This window comes from Rhea americana, unplaced genomic scaffold (assembly GCF_003343005.1).
Source record: "Rhea americana isolate MKP2758 unplaced genomic scaffold, rheAme1 scaffold_12, whole genome shotgun sequence".
In the NCBI taxonomy this organism is placed as follows: domain Eukaryota; kingdom Metazoa; phylum Chordata; class Aves; order Rheiformes; family Rheidae; genus Rhea; species Rhea americana.
In genome coordinates, this window is record NW_028185261.1 from 1,390,545 (window position 1) to 1,406,162 (window position 15,618).

Consider the following 15,618-nt stretch of genomic DNA (forward strand, 5'->3'; position numbering starts at 1 on the left):
CGCTCTGGAGACTAGWTCAAAAGCTACTGTTTTGTCTTTTAGTTGTAGTTTAGAACATACTACAAAAATATAACCAATATTCTGTTATCCCACATCCATCTCAAACTAAGAAATCAGTATCTTTACCACAAGCCACCAAAAATATTTCACTAAAACACATGTGCTCTASTGCTCCTCTTAACCCCACAGACAGGAAAAAGTAGAAACAAAGTATCATATGAACTATACTACACAGTTTTGTATCATTTCAGAACTTTCTGAAACCCTTTGTAATTTTTTTTAGTCCTGAGTGGTGAGAGGATCATGCCATGCCAGAGTTTAGTGTGTCATCACACGACGCGCAACAGCAGTTTTTCAGGCTTAGTATAAAGTCAAAGCTACCAATCCAGTAGCATATTAGTGCCAACCCAAACACCAGGCTGTGCTGCAGAACCTCTGATCAGCAAAACGGTYATCTGGCAACACCAATCAGCCCATTTTGAAGGCAGTCAGATATAAAGACACAGTTGATTACTTTTTGCTGGGGGGGGGGGGTGGCCTAAAAATCTAAGAATTAACTTAAGGCAAAAGAGAAYTTTCTTCCTGTAGTACGAAAAAGATACAAATATCTGTTCTTACCTATGGAACATTACAAAAAAATGACAGAATTTTTGATTTCTCTTAAAAACCTTACATCCTGGTAACAAAGTTTGTTAGATGAAAATGGCCATGAAAAATGCCATTATATCTAAATGACCCCTGTATCTCCATATTTGATAAAAAATGTCACCATTATCAAGGTTACAAATGATCTTTTGGGAAAAAAATTGTGATATGTACACTTTCAACTGGAATAATATATTCTATAAACATACAGAACCACAAAGAATCTGAAAGCAAAATTCTCACATCAGTAGGCCAAGATCTCACCTCTAGAGRTTAGTGGAACATGAAGAGGCTTATTACTATCACCTTCCACAAGACCAAGACTACAGGTATCAGCAAAACCAAAAAACCCCAAACAAAATCAACCTTATATAAAAATAGTATCAATTATTTATTATTAAAAATGAATTATATTTAAGATGTAAATTACTGTTAAATTGATTATTAGTTATAATTACTTACTAGCATCAAAATTATACCAAATATATCCATTTAAACCTTACATGAAAAATTATAGGCTAAATATCTTCAGAAACAGTGTTTCATCAGAACACCAAAGGCTACGCAGTCTGGGTACGCTGGAAAGGAAAGATTCACAATTCTTTCTTGCTTAAGAGAACTCTTAATGGGACTCATAGATCCTGGATTGTACTTCCAGAAGAAACAATTCTGCCCATGTTGTTTTATAAAATGGAGTTTTCATAAATGATTCTGGCAATTCACATCCTAAATACAAGATGTTACCAATTCTGTATTAAAAAGTCCTTTCCAATTTGTACCAAGAAGGCCAATTCTGAAAGCTGCAGCCTTCCACTGGTTTCCAATTAACTTGACTAGGTTTGGTCTTTATAAGACATCTAACACACGAAGTGCATTTTACCAATAAGCTTCCACTAACTCTTAAAAAAACAGTCTTTAGGAATTAAGTAAACAAGACACCTTTTCTAGTTGTTTTCAGCAAACTCATTTTCTGATMATCACAGAAGTAAAAATTAGCTTCAGAAAGATGCTTCTTGTGTCCTACAAATAGGAAGATTTATCACATTTTTCATCTAAAGTAATTCTGACGCAAAAAACTATATAGCAAGTTATGTTATCCATGTAAAAAAACTCCTTTGACATTGCTTTCTATCACTAAGTATTATCAGATTTGGTTTTCTGGAGAGTCCATTTTTATTCTTCTTCTCACATAATAGTATTGCTAAATAAGTCAGATGGAAAGGTGTTGCCTTTTCATTTGAACAAATTTAAAAGCTGCACAAATAGAACACCAGAATGCTAGAGTGCAGCAGTATCTATGAACATTTGAAAAACATCAGTCTTCACAAATATTGGCTCTGTAGATGTGTCCTGAGTTTTTAATTGGCATTTCRCAACCTAGTTACAGTATGTGGAATTAGTTGGTTAATCTGGTATATATCAAAACGCTATAAAAATCAACTAAAGTATTAATATATATGTGCTCTCATCTTAAAACATATTGCAAAATATGATGAAAGCAGTACATGAGAACTGAGATGGAAACCTCATTTAGAGTCAGTAGATTCCTTAGCTGGCATATGCAGACATAACAAAACTAACATCAAAAAAAAGCTGTGCAAATTTATTCTAGATCTTAATAAAAAGCCCATGTGGACATCTCAAAACCCTGCACATTCTGGTTGCAAAGCAGAGAAATTTTTTGCTTGTTTTGGAAGAATGAATCAAATACCTGATAGTTCTGAATAATTATTTTCCATCCTGATCCAAAGGCAAAAAATGCGCAACCCTTACTTAAACATCTCCTGCAGCACATTGCAGCCTCTTGGGGGTATTCAGACAGAACTTGAGGCAACAGCAAGGTCTAGGAATTCCTGGAAGGTCAGAATCTACACTAAACAGTAGCAGAATTAAGAAAGTATTGGGCATACATTAGCCTAGATATATTAAAAAAAAATGTTTTTCATATTGAAAGACTTTGTAACAAAGCTGAAACAGACTTCCTTTAGATAGGAATTTCCCGCCCCTTCTCCTCTCCCACACTAGTTGATGCTAATCTCCCTTACTCTAACAGGTTTTTGAGTGCCTGTGCTCACACCTATTCATGAGACATGCTCCACTTGCACTCAAGAAAAAGAGAGAGGAAAAAGACGAGAGAAGTTACTTTTTCTGTCTCTGAAGAACACAAAGCAACTGACACTGCTCTGCACCTGCATCAGTAGGAATCACAGCTTCAGCTTGCTGTTATAACAGAAGAACAACCACTCCAGCAAATATTCCTCCCTCTTAAAAGTTACAATATAAAAGCCAAGGTTAGGCAGTTAAATAGTAATACATTCTTTGGCCAAAAATACATTTTGAGAGCATAAAAATAAAAACATGTTCATGTGGCAACTAGCAGAATGAGGATCAAGTTTCCACTACAAATGCTTGCTCGGTGTGGCAATGCTAAGCTAAAGGAAAACTGCAAATAGAACAGTGAAGAACACCAATATAAGAAACTAAGTCCTAGTCTGTCAACAAATTTTTTATTTTGTATTTTAAAAAATACCAATCATGAGATAGAATACAGAGAGCTTTATCTAGAATGGAGCAGGGCGGAATCCTATTGAACTAGTCTTCCACTCTATGGGCAAATAATTGCCAATTACTCAGTTCACTCTGAGTTCTCTTGGTTCRTGTTTCCTCCTCCTTTTAGGTAGAGCATTTTTTAAGTTTCTAAATTCAGGAATATGCACCTCCTATGAAAAGATGTCATTAGACTAAAACACTACTGTAGAACTGTATTGTAACTGGGATGAGAAAGCATCAGAGTAAGACTTCTGATTTTACTGTGCAAAAATCGCATTATCACTCAGGAAGCTCCACCTGAATATAAGGGAGAACTACTTTACCGTGAGAGTGACAGAGCACTGGAACACGTTGCCCAGAGAGGTTGTGGAGTCTCCGTCTCTGGAGATATTCAAAACTTGGTTGGACACAATCCTGTCCAACATGCTCTAGGTGACCCYGCTTGAGCAGAGGGGTTGGACTAGATGATCTCCAGAGGTCCCTTCCAACCTCAACCATTCTGTGATTCTACCAAATTTCCAAATACTTGACATTTCAGTATACCAAGCAAAGGCCTTCATTCATTGCCTTTGCTATTTTCAGAAGTAGTTCATGCTGTTACTTTTGATTCTTGTGATACTGTAAGCAGCCCGATTCTACTTTCCTTTGCACTCAGAATTTCTATCCAGTTGGCATCCACAGAGCATCAAGCAGAACAGGAGCTCAAGCATACTTTCTAGAAAACTACAAAGTAATTCAAATAGAGTAAATTGGCTATCATTTAGGAAACAAGTTTTTCATCTGCAAAATATTCATTACTTAGTAAGCTTTTCCTCACCACTTCATTTAGCAAATTCATGTCTGCAATTTTGAAATGAAAATTAAGACGGAATGCACTGTGTTCTAAAGGCAAGAGGACAAGAGAACTTCATATTTTCTTACCTTCGCATTATAGGGAATATAATGCTTCGATAAGGCTTCAGGAGTGTGCATCCATGTTTTGTCTACAGGAAAGCAAAAAGAAGCACTGAATAGATTATCCAAYTGTTAAATACAACTATAACCATCTATCTGAAAAGCATCAATCATCCTAATTTTATTCAGATACTATCTGTCCAAAGTAGTTATTGGGGCTGGAAGGAAAAGCAGTGTATCTTACAACTTCCCAAACATTTACATGAAGCAACTTTCATGTAAATTTCAAAATTATTTTTGAAAAATTATCAAAGTGAAAATGAATAGAAAAACAGCCCTATTCTTTCCATACCTAAACAGAAGAAACTCAGATTGCAGTAAATGATTCAGCAATTCAGATCTTACAYAATCTTTCATTATGTATTCTAAATAAACTTGCATATTTTCCCTTAATAATTTTCACATCTCAGAAGACCACACTGTCATCTTACTTTTCCGTCTGTGCATTTTATATGGCAACATGAATTCGCTGTTTATATCTTCCTCCCTTTTTAAGGATCATTTAAAATGAATAATGTAAGATGGAATTCTAAACATTAAAAATATATTATTTGTATCAGTAGTTCAGAAATCCTGTAAAAATGCTTTCAAATGAAAAAGCTTTAAAATGTATGAAGACTCAAAGTTCTGAAGTGTATTACCAACTGCAGGAGAAATTCTACAACACAAGAGAGTATTTTATTTTCCATACATTCAATAGGGAGTAGTATTTTCAACATGAGACYTCTGTATTAATTGGCATGAATTAAAGTCACAAAACCTGGAATGTTATGGAATTAAGTAACATAATAGCTTAAAAGAAAATTCTAGCCTTGGATATTGCCTTTAATAGGAGTTGCAATAGAGCAATTAACTCTTCTCTAGTCATGCACAAGAATAAACTTCAGTTAATTTCTTTGGGCTTATCAAGAGYAAAAGCTGCAAAGTTTACTGACATTAAACGAACAAGAAAATTTTGAAACATACGAGAAGYAAAAAAACTTGTAAAACAAGGTAGTTACCACAGTCACGACTGTAACAGGATCAAAACTCCAAAGCTGGAGCAGATTTTTCTTCTTTAAGCAAATTTCACTCTATATGACAAAATGTTCAGGTCCATCACTGAAGAGTGATATTGCCACTTCTTSATTAAGGAAGCATGATTCCTCCATTCAGAGGCACCCATGAGTACGCTTTTGCACTGAAGTGGCTCTTCCCCTATCTGGTTGTGGCTTGTGACTGGAATATTGGAACCAGGAATGGAACTAGTACCCCAAAATACATTCAGAACTGAAGCCTAGTCTCTGTACAGAGTACAATATCAAAAGTTGAGGTTATGCAGAACGAAAAAAGTGACAGTCAGTGTGAATTAGAAATACTGAAATAAAGCCTGATAACTCAAAAAATAACTGTAAGCATTATATTTCAATTCACTGCAGTAGTGAAARTCAGACAAGCAAAGTAGTCTTTGTGGTTGACTGAAAGACCCAGATGCAGAAGAAGCAGTCACRTAAGGCAGGAATCCTCTCTGTTCCATAATGTTTACTCCAGCAGAGCAAAGACCTCCACAGAGGAAAGTTCAGCTCTGAAATATGTCTGCACCTTGCTGACAAAAACATTGAAATTCCCTGTCTCTCATATCTCAACAATTTACTAGCTTCTGCAGGATACTGGCATATTTCTGAATTTTTAGTAGTAAAAATTCAATAGTAAAAGTGCCCCAAAGTAATATTTTGAGTCTCAGAAAATAAAGTAAAATAAAAAATCCCCCAATCACTTCATTAACTAGCACCAGCACAATAGGGCCTTATCATTTTTATAACCAGATTAATGAGTAGATAGGTACCAATAATGTTTGAATGTTTCCATGTACCTTCTTCCCATCCCCAAGCAGGACAAGTTCAAAGTTGAAAAAAGATACTATTTAACTTGGGGACCAAGTCTGAAAGGCTGATGTTAATTAAGCAGCTGGTTTTCATTCTGCTATTATTACTAGATACAAAGCTTTACTACACAYATTGTTGTGAAACCATCCACTTGCCTACCAACCTCAAACCGTAATGCCACAACAGAGATTGTGGTAACAAAGTAACACTGTCAGAAACGCGTTCCCATGAATCTTGGCACCCTAATTCAGAAGAGATAAGAAAATATGGGTGGTTGCTGTCAGCTGATAAGGAGGAAGAAATCTGTAAGTCACTGGGGTACCAAAAAGATGTCAGGACTCTTTGAAGACTCATGCCATTGATTAAAACCTGGAGTCAGCAAGCAGCATTTCCAACTTGCACATACAAATCAGCAKATCCTGTGACACAGGATTAAATTTTCCATTGATGTTAGAAGCTTATTTGCTAAAAGCAGGTAACAATTAAAAGGATGGTGGTATTTTTGAAAAAATCTCTAACACTGAACAAAAATCAGTGAGAGGCAAAATTCACATTCATAGTAAAGACTTGCAAAACAATGCAGATACTAGTAAATTCTTGTTATGAGTGTCTCCTGCTGAATTATAAGCTCTGATTTTGGACTCATGTCATTATTTTTCAACAACTGTTTGAAATACTGTTTTGAGGTAGTTTGATTCAACAGCAATTGAAAAACACCAGATTTCAGAACAGGTTTTGCAAACCATCCTAAAAACTATGAAAAAAGAAAACCCATTAAAAAGGTATTCTTTAAATAGGTGAGCTAAACATGGCTTGCTATTTATTTTACCCCTTACTTCTAAAGTCAATTTTAAATGAGTTTTCATGGTTTACTAAATTATTCATTCTGAAGCAATAAACAAAAAATGAAACCCTACTACAAAACACAATGAAAAAACACAGTCCACATTATTATTTTATTGGTTATATAGCAGGAAAATCTAGACTTCACAAATAAGTAATACAGTAAGTCCTTAAAARGAGCCTTAAAAGCCTAAATAAAACAAAACTGACAAATGCATGCATCTAACATGATAAAAGTAGAAAGTGAAGCRACTTGTGCTATCATACCTCAAAAACCATAGCTATTTTACACCTTGTCTGAAGCTCTTAACTTATGTTGCCTTGCACTTAATATCCGCATGAAAGTTCAAAGAACTGCCCGGATATTTTTTGAAAATTATGAATCTGAACCATCTAAAGACGATAGAAACAAGTAGGATCACAGCCTGAATGAGAATTTCTAGGAGGCCAACCCATGAGCCATGCGGTGGGCTTTCCCCAAACCTACTGCCAATGTGAGAGAGAAAAGAGGGAAAAGGGAACAGTGCTGAGAATTCAAGTGCACATGGTAAGCCACAGCCCCACTTAAGAGAGTCAGTAATCCTTTAACTTACGTGCAACACCTTCTCAAATACACCACATGCTAAATATGCAGTTCAGACCGAGCTTCCCTATAGTAAAACAGCATCCAACCTAATTTTCAAGAGAACTCTATGTGGGTGAAAGGCTTCTCAGGTTTTGCTCTCTGCCTACGTGCACTCATCRACTAAGACTAGTAGAAGTGCATAAAATTAACATTTTGAAGATGCATGGTTTTAGAGACGGATTGCAAGGAGGGGAGAGGCTGGGCACCTTCATGGTAAGATGCTTAACTCAATTGAGATCTCAGTCCCTTCTTGGTCCCTCTGGATCATGCCAGCTCTTTTCCATTATAACGAAAAAGTCCTTTTACAATGTACATTTCATGCCAAGTGCTCCTTGCACCAGGAAGCACYGGTTTGAGTCACTGCAGAAGCCTGACTGGTGGTTGAGTAGGGTAAGGGGCCATGTTCATGGAACATGCACATAAAACAAGGATCCAGAAGTGTGCTGCACTTTAAATTATGAATGACGACATTATCTTAAAGAACAGCCACAACTGGCCATTGTCTGTAGCAAAAAGAAAAGCAGTAACAGTGCTGAAGAGTTGTTCCCTCTTTGAAATACCTTCCTCTCCACGTTACTTATTGCCCTTAAATATTATAGAACTAATGTAGTAGAGAGGTATAGTTGAACTATTTTTTCCAAATAGTGAAACCTTGCTTAATAGGGCAACATCAAGCAAGCTTCCCCAAACCCCACACTTATTATACATGTGACAGGTGTAAGATCTACTTAACCCTGYTCTCAAAGGATTTATCAAATCATAAGTCTGAGTGGCCATTACACTTGACACAGAGAGAACATAAGACTCCTATCTGAAWACCCTTTGAGTGTTACAGTGAAAATGCAATCAATTCCAGAAGAACTAAACCTTTTTATTCCCTACTGAAGCAAAATCCCTTTGACAACAGACATTTTCCTCACTAATAGAAGAGATTTTGGAATCTTTCAGTCTTTCTCACGTTTTACAAAATTTTCTTTATATGAAAAKATCTTACAAGAATCAGCTTAGTCTCCTAAAGAAGAAAATCCTACAAGATCAGTGCTACATCTATTAATGATCAAAAAGCTTATTTTTTCAGTGTGTTTACATACACTCTATTTCACTTACACCAGATTTTTTTTAAAAAGTGTTTTTTTTTTTTTTTTTTWAGTATGAAGGTATTCTTTACTGTTAAAAAAAAACATACCTCACAAACCACACTTTTGCTAGTCAAAAAACCTATTCTATCTTATGCGAAGTGTTTTCTTGACTACAAGCAATACTGATACCTTAAACAAAATTAGATTTAACGTTTGGTACTAGAATTTCCATTTGGATTATTAACAATCATTATTATTATTAACAATCATACATCTACCAATATTCTTCTAAAATCACCTTCTATAGGAATAAACTAGAGACTCAGCACAATCTGTGTTTAATAACAGAGGTTAATAACCCAAAAATGTACAGGCCGATACCAAGAAATATATATGGTGCAAAAATGGKTTTTTTTTTAAAGCATAAAATGTGCCTTGGAGACACATACTCATTCTTAGCCAACACTGGAAGCCTTATCTTCCTAGAACAGAGTGGGTTTCTCCAGAATGTTTAGCCTGTGTCCTTCTCTCAAAATATTCAGGACTTTATGAATGGTTTTAAATAGCTGCTTATTAACATAACAAAAAAATGKTATAAGCAACACCAGGTGTGAATAGTTACAAAATACCAAAAAAAGACTATCATTTGCATTTCCTCAAGGAGTAACACTCACTGCAAAATCTATGCATTTTACACTGCATATTTTAAGACAAGGATGCTAATATTTAGGACAATATTTAACAAGAAATAAAAGAAAGAACAAAACATATTAATGCAAGTTATCAGTGATGAGGAAATTTATTTTTGCACTTAACTGTTGGTGTTATAAACTCTKAACAAACATGGCTTCCTAAAAAGAAAACAAATTTTGAGCAATTCAGCCTGTACCTCTTACATCTTCTCGCTACTAGAAAAGCTACATTGTACCGCTACTAAAAGCAATGAGTTGAAGAAATCAAGTAAGAGATCATTTGTCTAATATAACTTAAGCAACTCTATTTTCACAAGTTTTCAACAGCAAGTATTCACAACTCCACTATTTGATTTAGAAGTCAGTTATTCAAATATTCCAGTATAAAGAAATTYGGCAAAGAGAGAATGAAGCTTGTCAAGAATCAAAACGGCAAGTTTTTGAAGACTATCAAATTGCCAAAGTAAGAATACCATATGAGCCGGTTTGGCTGAGCAAAGACAAAGGAAAAGGAACACAACTGGGAAAATTGATTYAGTTTCAGTAACTGGAAAAAAAGCTAATTGACGTTTGTTTTAATTTTTCTACATTAAAATAGTAAAATGAAAAAGCTTCAGTAAGATTGAAAATGTTTTTTAAAATGCAAATTGGAAAAAAAAAGGAGGATAACAGCAACCATTTCAAACTACAATGTGCAAATCTAACTTCCATGCTTATACAAGCAGCAGGCTTTTAATATTCTAACACACYTTACTTCACAAAATATTTCTCTAGTTTAATCAATAGTTTTATACGACCAGAAGTCCCAGGAAAACAAAGTAGTCACTGTGATTCCTATTAAGGTATGGTTGTATAGTACACAGTCAAAATTTATTTCAATGATTTTTCATTTTAATGAATGAAAAAAATTAAAGCAGTAAATACACAAATTTGAAGAATTTGAATTATAAAAAGTGTTGGTCTCTGAAAAGAGCATCAGCTGACCTTTCACTGACAGATTTTCTCAGTTGTCACTTCCAGATGGATATATGTTTTTCAGCTTCAAACTCATATGCTCACACAAAATAATATATCAGGTTAGAGATCATTTAAAAAAAACTTGACACCCATAAGTCCACAGACACTGACARCCTGCACCCATGTGTGCTGACGGAGCTGGTGGACGTCATGGCTAGGCCACTCTCCATCCTCTCTGAAAGCTCATGGAGAACAGGAGAGGTGCCTGAGAACTGGAAGAAAGCCAGTGTCACTCCAGCCTTCAGAAAGGGCAAGGAGGAGGATCCAGGCAACTATAGGCCAGTCAGCCTCACCTCTATCCCTGGAAAGGTGATGAAACCRCTCATTCTGGATGTCATCTCCAGACATATGGAGGAAAAGAAGGTGATCAGGAGTAGTCAGCATGGAGTCACCAAGGGGAAATCACGCTTAACCAATCTGATAGCCTTCTGTGATGGAATGACTGGMTGGGTAGATGAGGGAAGAGCAGAGGACATTGAATACCTTGACTTCAGCACTTTCAACTCTGCCTCCCCTAACATCCTCAATAGGTAAGCTCAGGAAGYGCRGGTTAGATGAGTAGACAGTGAGGTGGATAGACAACTGGCTGAAAGGCAGAGCTCAGAGGGTTGTGATCAGTGGCACAGAGTCTAATTAGAAGTTAGCTAGTAGTGTCCCCCAAGGGTCAGTACTGGGGCCAGTCTTGTTCAACACATTCATCAGTGACCAGGATGAAAGGTCAAAGTACACCCTCAGGAAGTCTGCTGATGATAAACAGAGGTGGCTGATACACCGGAGGGCTGTGCTGCCATTCAGAGAGACCTGGATAAGCTGAAGAGTTGGGCAGAGAGAGACCTCATGAAGTTCAACAAGGGCAAGTGCAGAATCCTGTGCTCAGGGAGAAATAACTTCACGCACCAGTAAGTGCTTGGAGCATACCTGCGAGAAAGTAGCTCTGCAGGGGAAAGCCCTGGTGAACAAGTCGATCGCAAGCCAGTAACGGTCCTCGGAGCAAAGACAGCCAACGGTATCCCGGGCTGCACCAGGAAGGGCGCTGCCAGCAGGTCGGGGGAAGACGATAAACCTTCCCATCTACTCAGCCCTGGGCTGCRTCCAGTTCCGGGCTCACCAACACAAGACACACAGGGAGCTACTGCAGAGCGCCCAGCAGAGGGCTATTAAATAATTACGGCACTGGAGCAGCTCTCATATGAAGAAACGCTGAGAGCTGCGATTATGCAGCCTGGAGAAGAGAAGGCTGGAGGAAGGGGGAAGTCTTACCAATGCGAATAAGTAACTGAAGGGAGGGTGTCAAGACGATGGAGCCAGACTCTTCACGCTTTTGCGACATGATGAGAGGCAATGGGCACAAACACACGAAATTTCACTTGAACTCAAAAAAGCACTTCACTGCGAGAGTGGTCGAAGAGCGCAACAGGCTGCCCAGAGAGGCTGCACAGTTTCCATTCTTGGAGTCATTCAAAAGCTGTCTGGACATGCTCCTAGGCAGTATGTTCTACGTGACCATGCTTGAGCAGTGGCTTTGGACTAGATCTCCACAGGTCCTTTCCAACCTCAACCACTCTGATCTATGGAATATATCTCAAGTCTACAATTAATTTAAAGATCACTTTACATACAATGCATACATATAAAACTACATCTTATAACCTTTTATTGCTTTCTTCTGCTTTGTCAGATCCTACTTATTAAATGCATTGTCTTTATTACCATAAACGAGACTCAAAGCCWTTACACAGAAAAGTAATTTCTGAATCTTTTTATGATGGGCTCTTTCTTTAATACAGTCTTTTTAACATTATGAATACATTTCATGAGTTTACAGTCTGTCAGGAATTACCTACCTTATGAACTCCTATTTTATGGGAAAAAATTAGAAAATTCAGATTCCCTCATATAAAAACAGCTTTGGCATTGAACATTGTGCCATAAGAAAGYTAAGGTTGACATCTACTTTGGGATGAAGCAGGACCACTGGGGTACAATAAAGTATGAACCGAATTTAGCCGGGATTTGCATCCTCTACAACATCAACAAAATCTAGTGGTTTCACATCTATTTCAGGACTAAATTTAGTCCAAAGTGGATATATGTTCCTACATTTTTAACACTGTTTTGAGAAAAAGTGTTGCTTTTTTACTCCTAGGTTTGGATTACAGTCATTCCGTATTTAGATAAGTCTCTATCTAAAAGAAACTAGATTTCTTTTACRTTCCTTATGAAACAAAACCAACAAATGCTAGCTCATTTTTGTTTACTTACATGAACCAGCTCCAATACTAATGCCAAAAATTAGCAAAATGTGCCAAATTTAACTGAGAGATGAACCTTTATTCACTAAAAATAAAACACATTAGTGCTTTCTAGTTTGTGTATACACATGACATGTATGCACAAGCACGTAAGAACAAATATTTAAGTCGTCCATATTCATAGAACAGTATGCTAAAAATGAGAAAACATAGCAAAGATCTCTTACAACAATTACATTAAAATCCCTAAACTGCCTAAACTAAATCAAAGACTGGGATTATCAAGATATAAATGTACCTTAAGACTAACAGAACTGATTACTTCTTGCACTACAATCTTCAACGGTATTTGAAGAGATTAAAAAAAATTTCAAAGTGATCACCTACCACACCAGACTTTAAAAGAAAAATTAAGCTGACTCATCAGCACCCATGAGCCAAAACTGGATCATGAAACAGAAGCTCCTACTACTGTGATAGATGCATGTTTTCACAAGTTTTGTCATGCTCAATGAAGCAGCAGGAACACTCATAAAATTGCTCTCAAATTTATTTTTAATAGAGGAATGAAGGAGATTCATAGAMGATAACCCTATTAAAGTAGCTTTGGATTAACCTGCATCTACTCATCAAGAAACAGAAAATAAAATGTATATTTTTTTTTACAGTTCTTGAATCATAATATTTCTACAACAGAAAATGCTCCATAATATATGTAAATTGGTAGTTCAAACAACTTCTAATTAATCAGTAGAAAGGCTATCATTCTTTGGACAGGTACTGAGTATTTTCCTGTCTAAAAGTTGTATTTAATCACAAACAGATCATGAAAAGAGGATAAGCAAGCTGAAAGGGCAATATACTTATCTCTGAATATTTAGTGGTTTGTAAYACTTTTAGAAAGGGTACACTGCAGGTTGCTGCGAGCTCCAAATAGATTCCTAAAGCTAAGAAATATTCTGTKGTATGAGATACTCAGAATATTAAAGCATGCTTTCTAGAACAGCTTCTCCAAAAATATGACCCAATGAATGTATATAATAAACGCAGAAATTAAATCCTTAGAAGTTCTAAAAGTATCCAGCAAGAACATCTGGGGAGAGGGATTACTTACCTTTCTTCCTGCTAAAAGCACGATTCATGTTGCAAATATATCCAAATATGTTTGTGTTTTTCTTCCCCACTTTAACCTGCAGAACAACAYATACAAAAAAGCCAGAAAAGTCCATTATTATATTTGGAATTAGCAGATTTTCCTCATATTAAAAGAAATGCAAGTGATTTTAATGATTCTGAAGTAATTCAGAGAAATAAAATGGAGTATGCTTTGTTGAGGAAGAAATTGCAGTTTTGAAAAGGTCTGAGTGAGTTAGGATCCTTAATATAGGAGGACATTTTCCAGCTTTCTGTGAAGCTCTTTCCACTGAGATTTTTGAGACAAGCAGATGGTCTTACATGTATACATGAAGACAAGTATTATGCATGAACTTTATAATGAATGCTGAATATGGGGGTCCATAAAAACATTTGGTCCACATATTCACTGCCCTGTTTTGTGCCATTTAGGCTGCCAGCTTACTTTAGGCTATGCTTCYACCTTCATATGAGCTTGACTATCGAAAAAAAGCACAATACAGAATTTCTTACTCATACAGGGGATTCGATACTGAAAAAATTTCCTTCAATCAGTGCGACAACCTTCTTGCTCCAATTATGTCGGAACTTGAAAGCCTTACTGGTATCTACCTCATCTGATAGCTRTATTTGACTCTTCCAAGTTCAACCTGCTACACTGTTGCATGTGTTTATAGGATAACAGAATTTGTAATATATTCTGTATTTTCTTCTTACACACACAAAAATATTCCTTCAAATTCTTATCTCGATTTTAAATTCACAACATATTAGAATTTTCTTTTAATATTTTGCAGAAAAAAACCCACAAAGTCCAAAACAATTCTATTTTGTAATTCAGTCAAAWTTTTCCTTTTTTCCCTGTCATACTTAAAAGATAATCCCACCACCTCCCTCCATTCAGTTCAGATCCTCTAGTCAAAAGCTTCCCTCTCATAGTAATCCAGTCCAAAGACTGAGCATGAGAAAAAGAAAATCAAAGCACTTGGTATCAAATTAACTCTAAAATCACCTAGATTATTATACTTGCTTTTAACAGAAACAGAAGTTAAGCTAACATTTCAAACAGCAAATTCCGGATGGCCAAATTCCTCTAATTCCATATTTATTGCAAATTTATGAACACTTTTTAATGATTCTTGGACTCTTTTTCAAATAAATACATTCAATATCTATTAAGAAATTATATTCCAATTTCTATGTAGTTAGCTATATCTTTTAGATTGGAATCTGTGGGTAATTACTCTGTGGGTAATCTAAACTCTTATTTTCAAATTATCACAGGTTTGGCAAGACTTCTCTTCTCTGAGAATGAGGCAATAATCATTGTCTACCTAATTGGCAATGTATTATCCTATATGTGCAACAAACCTACRTTTACTTTAATACATTTCTGTCAATCAAAAAAAAATACAGAAATGGCTTAGGCAACAATCAGGAATTTTTAATGTATTAACACTTAAGCAGTGAACTAATCACACGAGATGTTATTAAAAAGCAAGAGAAATGATTAACAACATACATGTTTTTAAAATACACTTGAGTATTTACTCAAACTTCAATATAAACAACTCCATGAACCTCTCAGAGGCATGAAAAGCAGGTGGTTAAGTGCTGCACAAATGTTCATATTTCAAAAGACAGATTTCAAAAAAGTTTATTTGCTTTTAAATATTAAGGATTTTAGAGACACTGTACTGCTGSTTGTCTGGTGAGGACCTCAGACAACAGATGACAGATTGGTTTTAAAATCACACAACAGCAAGAACTTACGACTTGCAGATTATCTCCACCTTCCAGTGAAAAACTGTGTACACTTAGTTTTGTGAGCAGGAGTCCCGCACATTTTAAAATACTACAATGCTTATTTCAAACATAAGTGGAAAGGGATAAGGTTTGAGCTCTCTCCAGAATCCCTAAAGCTGTGTATTGGGCAATACACTGGTATCAGATCATGAGAAC

The 15,618-nt window shown here is 36.0% G+C and overlaps 1 protein-coding gene across 3 annotated transcripts in view; it reads right to left on the reverse strand.

Moving 5' to 3' along the window:
- Positions 1 to 15,618, reverse strand: part of GULP1 (GULP PTB domain containing engulfment adaptor 1) — a 91,549-nt gene that overhangs the window by 45,748 nt on the left and 30,183 nt on the right. For all 3 annotated transcript variants that reach the window (XM_085321701.1, XM_085321711.1, XM_085321718.1), the window contains 2 exons: positions 13,637 to 13,712; positions 4,117 to 4,178 (listed from right to left, as the gene is read on the reverse strand). In XM_085321701.1, coding sequence (XP_085177827.1) covers positions 4,117 to 4,178; positions 13,637 to 13,664 — 90 coding nt within the window. In that variant the 5' untranslated portion in view covers positions 13,665 to 13,712. The remainder of the gene's footprint in view (positions 1 to 4,116; positions 4,179 to 13,636; positions 13,713 to 15,618) is intronic.